Source organism: Apaloderma vittatum, unplaced genomic scaffold (assembly GCF_000703405.1).
Source record: "Apaloderma vittatum isolate BGI_N311 unplaced genomic scaffold, ASM70340v1 scaffold41366, whole genome shotgun sequence".
Lineage (NCBI taxonomy): Eukaryota > Metazoa > Chordata > Aves > Trogoniformes > Trogonidae > Apaloderma > Apaloderma vittatum.
Window position 1 is genome coordinate 1 of NW_009723020.1, and position 8,215 is coordinate 8,215.

The 8,215-nt window shown below is 46.9% G+C and overlaps 1 protein-coding gene across 1 annotated transcript; it reads left to right on the forward strand.

The window, feature by feature from the left end:
• The first annotated feature begins 4,489 nt into the window (after positions 1-4,489).
• LOC104267627 (vascular endothelial zinc finger 1) lies at positions 4,490-7,200 on the forward strand. The gene is made up of 3 exons (XM_009871954.1): positions 4,490-5,187; positions 5,915-5,978; positions 6,998-7,200. Exons 1-3 carry the CDS (start codon positions 4,793-4,795, stop codon positions 7,187-7,189), a joined length of 651 nt encoding a protein of 216 aa, XP_009870256.1. The 5' UTR covers positions 4,490-4,792; the 3' UTR covers positions 7,190-7,200.
• Positions 7,201-8,215: the final 1,015 nt, after the last annotated feature.

Genomic DNA, 8,215 nt, shown 5'->3' on the forward strand with positions numbered 1-8,215 from the left:
GCTCATCACCTTTCTCAAGGTAAAATAATCCTCTTTGCACGTTCCCGGCGGCGGTCACTCGCTTACTCACTGTCCTCCGCGGAATTAAACCCAAACCCAACCCGTGACACGAGTTTGAAAACCTGAGTTGAATGAATAAATCCGCCAAGAGCGAGCACCATTCCTTTAGAGAGGAAAAATTATTCCCTTGCAAGAACCAAGGGATGAGTCACTGGCTCGGGTGCTCTGCCTCCGAAAACACGCCGGGAATGTTCCGGGGAGCCGGTACCGGGAGCTGGCCGCTGGGTTTTCCGCCTTTTTCGTGATGAATGCGGGTGATGCCATCGAGTTTGGCTGAGGTCTGGCGAATTATTTCTCACTCTAGTGGGCAGTTGTGATTCGCACGTAGGAAACTTCACGCTAAGAAGTTAATCTCCTTAGTTTAGGGCCATCTCCCTCCGAGTTGGGGCTGGTTTAGCGCCTTTCTGCCTCGCAGATGAGAGTTTTCGAGGGGCAGTTCTTCGCGGGCTGGCAAGGTGGTGTTGCAGCAACCTCTGTCAGAAACGCCGAGTAATACTTTGTCCAGCATCTTGCTGCTCGTCTTTTTTTTTTTTCTTTTTTTTGAAGGGCACTGTGTTTTGAAACAGCGATGTCACGCTTTGATTTAGGAGTAGGCTTCGCTGCTTTTAATTAAGGAGTCAGCAGTTCATTTTCCTAACGTACTTATCTGCGTGTGACTTGGAAGCATCTTCATAAAATTGGGACGTGGAAATTTCCCCCCTCCCCTTCCTTGCCCCGAATAATAAAGCTTTAAGACCTCGTAACTAGTGCTGAATATCGTTTCTTGAGTTGTATTGTTAAAACCAATGATTTAGGGTGGGAGCATCCTAATGCTCCAGGCAGAAAGTGCTCTTAAGATAGCCCTGATGTGACTTTAGTTTTCCTTCTGCCCCATCTCCCCGACAGTGTGTCAGCTGAGATCCAACTGGTTAGTTAAAACTAGTAACAGAAAGTGGATTTAAAAGCCCCTCCTGCTCTCCCTTCCTCTCGGTATCAGTTAAATAACAAACGTAGGGGACTGGATATACCCGCTCTTTCTTTCGGGGGGAGGGAAGTTCAACCAAGTGTGTTTCAGCTGTGACAGGATTTCTAAGGGACAGTTTAATATGTGAGGTGTCGAGTTGGGATTTTTAACAAAATGCTTTTTAGGGGAGGTCGCAGCATCTCGGTTTTAGCCTCGCTGGCGATGGGATACGTGACTGTAAATCGCTCTTTCCAAATAAAGTTGTCTGATTGTGTTTAGGTGGCATTTGGATGGATTGTATCTCTTTTTAAAGGAACAATTGTGATACTGAATAAGCAGTTCTTGTCTGGATCTTCTTAGTCCCCGAAATGCACGTTTTGAAATCCACTTTTACTATCTGCTCAGAAAGCGAAAGTTGTATCTGTTAATGTGAGGAGGAATCATCCATCAAACGGAGTGTTCAAGATATGACTCATGCTAATTTGTTGCTCTCACATTAAGGCTGGAGCGCAAAAATATTTTAGCCTCTGGCATTGGAAGTTCACAATGCCACGTCCTACCACTCCGGGTCACGAATTACAAGTTTTTTTTGTTTACTGCCCCCCCAGGAAAGGAAAAAAAATCAGCAATAGAAAGAGGGTATTTTGCACGAGAGCCTGTCCCAGGCGATCAAAATATCACAAAAATGTTGACTTGGCATTAATGCTAGGTCAAGTAAAACCGTGGTCTGTGTCTGAATAAAAATGACTTGGGAGAGGCATGCAGCAGGTGCTGTCTTCCCTTCTTGAACAGAGAGTTAAAAAAAAAATGCTGCCTGATCCTTTTAAAAAAGGCTTTAGCGCAGGCAGCCCGTGGAAACTGAGGAATACTGCTTGTTGCAAAGAGGGGCTGTTAGACAGCGCTGCTAATGACGCTGGCTATCTGGGAACCAAGATAAGCAGACTTATATAAGCAGCAGCTTCATAGCCTGTAGCCTTATGAATATACATTGTTTTATGTCCACCATCTCTGTCGGTTCCGTAGAAATAAGTGCATCATTACCTTAAAGTGCTGACGATTCTTTGAGGCTTAAAAATATCCATAAACTGCATAAGTTTGAACCTTGTCCAAAGGATTTGGGCGCTCTATTATCCGATCTGCTAGCTCTGCCTTTGAAACTGTATCTCTGGAGCTATCCTTAGGTGCTCTTAAGTGTCTTCTGATGCAGTTTAATGACATTGTTCATTGCTGATTTAAAGTTGGCTGTAAAACACTTCAGAACTTTTTTTTTTTTCAAAATGAAAGTTGTATTTAAGTACAGGACTTGCTTAATGTTGTACTTTCCATCTTTATTGTACGTACTCTGTTCTTTTTGCACGACGTAAGTGTCTCAGTGGCTTTTCAGAAAATAAAACGGTTGAAAATCCGCAATTGTCACTGAAGCCAGGCAAAAGTTTAATAGAGATGCTGGAGCTCGTGCCGTGCCCTGATGTAGCCGTGGAGAGTTCTCCAGGAGAGTTCTGCATCCGACTCTTCAGCGCTTGCTTTGGCAAACCAGCCCCTTAGGCTGTTGTTTGAGGTGGCTGCTGTGGCTGGGCACGGCGTGGTCACGTTTGGCTTACCTGTTGCATCTCTGGTTTTAGCCCAGATGGGACGTAAAATGCAGACAAAAAACGGACAGGCCGGCCTCGCTCCTAACCATTTCCACAAGTTTTTGCCTCCCGCTGTCGTACCGAATCCAGGATTTCTTCTGTGAATCGTTTTCCTGTCAGATAGGCTCGTGGGGTTGGGGAACATGTATTCATACCCACGTGGGTTCTTAGTGTTTGTATCCACCAGTGGCTTTTATCCGAGGATCACCGGCATCGCGCTCCTGGAGAAGGAGTGGCTGGAGTGATGCAGGGCTTGCCGTGGCAGGAAGAGGAGGTGGGAACCCCCTGGTAACCCTGGGTGGCCGTAGTCGCAGCTGCTGTCAGGAGAGGCAAAGTGACTGGAGCTTGGGTGCAACTAAGAAAACGTCCCAAAGCAAGCTTCTAGAAACACCGCCTTCTCCCAGAAGGCACGATGAAACAAATTCGCGCAGGCAGAGCATGAGCTTTGTAACGCTGTCCACCCTCCGCTGACGTAAAAGCGGGCAGGTGGGAGTGAGCCAGCGCGGTGTTTTAGTCGGCTCTCGCAGCCTCGAGTCGCGTTGTTTTGTGAAGGAAACTGTAGGGAAGAAGTCCTGGAAGGCTGCAGTGCTGATCTAATGGGAGTGCAAGTTTCCCCAAACTCGGCTGCAGAGCTGGCACGCTGCGTTAGTACGGGACTGAGGAGACGGAGGCACATCTTGAATACAGATGCGCTTAAACTGGCTTAAGGTGCCGGAGTGATTTATTTTAATGCTCCATTAGGCTGAATTGGTTTGTGTGGTTTCTAAACCACTTTCAAATTGTATCTGCTAGGGGTTTGTCCCAGGCGGACTGGATGAGTTTTAATAACAGCGTTTTCTGCCTTAGAATAAACAGCTCTAGTGCCAGCGTGGTGTGTGGAGCAGCCCGGAGCAGCGCAGGCTGCAGCTCAGCCGAGCCGTGGTCGCCGCGGTGGGGGGGGGCCCGTGCGGCGGCCCGGCGGAGCCGTGCTCGCCGTGGTGGGGGGGTCCCCCTCTGTCTCCTCCCTTTGGCTTCTGTATTTTGAAGTCAGTTGTTATTGGCTGTTCTGAAACAGCTTTCAGGTCTTTATATTTTTTTTCCTTCCCCAAACCCTTTCTCCTGCAGCTGTGTTCTCCAGCATCTCTAGATGTCTGCCAGCCCTTATCGATTAGCTTCTCTTCCTATCACAAAGTAGCTGCTGATGAAGAGAAAAAGAACATGTTGCTATTCTTATTAGTTTCCAGACGCAGAGGGCACAGTGGTCAGTGTATAAATGCATCGGGAACCTGCTAAATGTAGAGCTGTGGCTTCAGGCAGCCCTCGATCCAAATCGCTTTGGTTTCGGTGCTAGCGCGCTGGTATGAACACGTTGTTTAACTAAGATGCCTTATCGCATCCTGGCTCCCCGTGGCTGCAGTTGAATTCTCAACGGTGCACTAAACTCGGCTGAAAGGTGGGGCGTTATTCTGCGGCTCCCGTCGGCGCGTTCGTACGCTCCAAAGGTAGTCCCAAGGTGGCGTCTGATACGATCGTTAGCAAAACGAGTTATCTGTTATGTAAAGATCAAACGCTGTGTCAGGAAAAGATCTGACAAGCACCTAGTTGTTTTCCATAAGAAGTGCTGCCCTCCGGAAACTTAATAATTATTCGATTGTTACGATGCATGCCTTCCTACACCTACCACAGAATCTGCACAGCGAATGCGTTTCAAGCGCGGGCTGTTTATCCTGTCCGAAAACAAAATTATGTAACCTTTTGCAGTTGTTGCTTCAATGGCTTTTGGTCTAGCATGTGCTTTCCTGTCGTTTGTAAATGTTCTCACTGCGTCAGAGCGAGCACCCGTCAATAGAATTTAAGTGTGAATGTTTGGTTTTAGGCACACGAAGCCTCACATCACCAACAGCAGGCAGCACAGAACAGTTTGTTGCCTCTCCTGAGCTCTGCTGTTGAGCCACCTGATCAGAAGCCGATTCTGCCCTTACCAATAACGCAGAAACCTCAACCTGCACCAGAAACATTAAAGGAAGCTATTGTTGGGATTAAAAAGGAAAAACCTAAAACCTCCTTTGTGTGCACTTACTGCAGCAAAGCTTTCAGGGACAGCTACCATTTGAGGCGTCACGAGTCCTGCCACACAGGGATAAAGTTAGTGTCACGGCCAAAGAAAACTCCCACCACAATGGTGCCCCTTATCTCGACCATCGCTGGTGACAACAGCCGAAGTTCCTTGGTTTCGACTATCGCGGGCATCCTGTCCACAGTCACTACGTCTTCCTCTGCCACAAACCCCAGCAGCAGTGCCGGCGCGACGGCCATGGCAGTGACTCAGACAGTGAAGAAGCCCAGCAAGCCCGTTAAGAAGAACCACGCTTGCGAGATGTGCGGGAAGGCCTTCAGGGATGTCTACCACCTCAACCGGCACAAGCTGTCCCACTCAGATGAAAAACCCTTTGAATGTCCCATTTGCAATCAGCGCTTCAAGAGGAAGGATCGCATGACATACCACGTGAGGTCTCACGAAGGTGGCATCACCAAACCATACACCTGTGGTGTTTGTGGAAAAGGCTTCTCGAGGTACCATGTAGAAAATCCCAGGCGAGCTCAAGTGTTGGCTTTTCATAACCAAGAAGGGTTAAGCTATCATAGCGAGGGGCTAGGAGAACCAGACATCTTAGAAGATTGGTGAGGGGATAAAGAGCCTTGTTTACCTCTAGGGTGTGGGTCTCGGTCTGAGCCAGCTTGGCGGCGGCCACAAGCGGTCGCTCTTTTATGAGAGGGTTTGGAAATGATTTTGCGACCTCATCCAGGTCCTGTTGGACACCTGCCTGTGTCCCCGGTGGTGGCCACCGAGCCCCTTTACCCGGTCCGTGACCGAACGGGGCGCAGCAGGCAAACTGCCTCCTTGTCTCGGAGCGAGGTTGGGGCGTACTGACAGAGCATTGTGGGGGAGCTTGCATTGCTGCTGCCTGTATTTGTATCTGTGCTCGCAACAGAGAAAAACTTCAACCTTCAGAGTTGATCTGCCACCTTTACACGAGGTACGGCCACACGTACCTGGTGTCAGGTGTGTGAGAAGAGCGCGGTTAAGTTCTAAACTGCGGGTTGGGTCTCAGCGTAACTCCGCGTTAACTCTAGCTGAAAGCCGCCGCGTAGGTGAGGGGAACGCGTTCGCTGCTGCCGCGCAGAGGGATGGGGGCTGCGAGGGGTCCTCAGCGCAGTGCTCAGCACCGCTGGCCGAAGTGTCATTACTATGTATTTGTAACAGGATGCTTTTCCTCTTCTGTTCCTCTCTCCTTTGCAGGCCTGATCATTTAAGCTGTCACGTTAAACACGTTCACTCAACAGAGAGACCCTTCAAATGCCAAGTAAGGGCTAAAATGATTTGTTAAGAACAATACCTTTTTGTGTTGTTAGAAGCTCGGGTGAATAATCTTTCCAGACTGCTGTATTTGCCCCGGCACTTTTCTTTGAAAAGCAAGTTTAGGTCTAAAGTCATGTCCGCCTTAGATACTGGCAGCACTGTAGTCGTGACGTAAGTGTAGAGGCAGTTTAAAAGGGTGCTGTGGCTACTTCTTTAGGAAGATCAGAGCCGTTTTGCTTTCCTGGAGGGCAACGCAGGTGCTCCGTTTTATGATACACTTCACTTGGTAGAAGGGTTGTAATAGTGTCCTCAGCTCAGTGCTGGTGACTGGAGTAAGGCATCTGAGGTGTTTCTCAGCAGATTCACAGTAACTGTATTTCTCAGTATATCCTCTTAAAATGGATCCGAACAGTTGATTCTGGATCCGCTATTTTGCTGGAAGGTGAAAGCAAGTTGTTTTAAGTTGCTGACTGAGTATAAGAGAAAGAACTCAAGCGCCCTCGAACAATTAACTGTTTTGCTTGGAAGAGCCATGCTTGTTCCAACCTGTGTTTTAGTGACTCATCATATTAAATAAAAGCCTCATGTGAAAAGAGTAGCGTTAGAGAAAGGTTTCGTTTCCTTGTTCTCATTTGGATGGGAACAGATCTAATTGAGCAATTTAAGATATCAAGTTCATGTTTGTACAGAAAAACTGTATCAGAGAGCAACTTTGCCTGCTCTGGGCTTTTTTGTAAGCTACTTCTTGCTTTGGTAGGTAAGGCGACCTGCTGCTTTAAGAAAGTTCAAGTAGCATAGAGGATCATTTTTGTCCTAATAGTCTCAGAAGCCAACTTCCATTTTCAGTGTCTGTTTAGCAGTTTGCTTTTGGTTTCTCTATAAATAGAGGTAGAACTGTGGGTTGTCAGTATGCTTAGGCTCCTGTTTGCACCTGCAAGGTAAAAGAGGCTTAACGGCGGGCGTGTAATTCCTACTGTAACGATGCTGTCTGCGCTTCACGTGTAACTGTTGTCCTTCATACAGACGTGCACTGCTGCCTTTGCCACCAAAGACAGACTGCGGACACACATGGTGCGCCATGAAGGAAAGGTATCGTGTAATATCTGTGGTAAACTTCTGAGTGCAGCATATATCACCAGCCACTTAAAGACACACGGGCAGAGCCAAAGTATCAACTGTAATACCTGTAAACAAGGCATCAATAAAAGTAGGTGAACGTTTTAAAAACATTTCTCATAACAATGTGTTTGCAAAGGGGAATTGCCTTTGAATACATTAACATGCAAAAACGTCCCCCTTAGTCTGGGCGTTCACACCTGGTAGAAGTAGATATTTGATAACAGGATCTTCTTCAGCTCAAGAATTGGCATTTGTGGAGTTGCTTTGCTGCTAGACTGTGCTCTCCTTAGGAGTGCCCTGCAGTTTGTGAGAATAACCCATCTCTTGAAGAAAAGAGTTGCCAAGGTTTCTCATCTAAGTATGATGCTGTACAGGCCTAAAAGTCCCAAGAGAGAATTCTGGAGTTTTTTAAGAGTATTTAAGAACTGCCAAGATGTGCGAAGTGTCAGGTTCAAAGCCTCATCTAAAGCTCATCAAAAATAGGAGAAAGGTTTCTCTGAGCTTTGACCTTGGGGCTCAGTGGTTCCTCCCTCTGGCAGTAGCTGACAAGAAAAGCATTTAAATGCAGCCCTGAGATGTTTTGGGCATTAATGGCATTCGACTAGTGTTGTGCAGGCTTTCAAATGAGATGTTTGTAATAGTTCCTTCTAGTCTTAAACTCTGTGGAAGTACTGAAGCCTGAACCTGGGAGTGCCTAGGAAGCAAACGAAGGCTTGACTTTCAAATCTTCTCTATTAAAATACCCGTAACTTAAGTTAGCCCACGTGCTTAGTGATAGAAAAGGGGTTTTCAGAGAAATTGAGATGGAGAAGTAAGGCATGTCTTTAGAAATTTTGTCCAGAAAGTCTTTTAAACAGTATTCATTTACAACATCTTTTCAGTTCCTGTTACTTCTGGATAATTTGAAGGTACCCGGAATGTCTAAAATGCCTGATTGTTGAGCTTAATGTGAAATTTGGATGTGAAGTGTTTTTCGAGGTATAGAGTTACAGCTCTAGCTCCCAAGCCAGCTTGGTGGTGCTAAGCCAGTTCACATGTTAGAGGGGGAAATGACGAGCTGTAACATGGCCAGAGAGTGGTAACATGCTGTTCTGTGATGGAAAGGTAAACTGAAAATATTAA

What these genes read in the sequence shown, in the direction of transcription:
- LOC104267627 (XM_009871954.1), top strand. Translation starts at nt 4,793, where the DNA reads ATGGTGCCCCTTATCTCGACCATCGCTGGTGACAACAGCCGAAGTTCC. An exon ending in TGTGGAAAAGGCTTCTCGAG is followed by an intron (nt 5,188 to 5,914) that starts GTACCATGTAGA and finishes TCTCCTTTGCAG; the next exon opens with GCCTGATCATTTAAGCTGTC. An exon ending in AGAGACCCTTCAAATGCCAA is followed by an intron (nt 5,979 to 6,997) that starts GTAAGGGCTAAA and finishes TCCTTCATACAG; the next exon opens with ACGTGCACTGCTGCCTTTGC.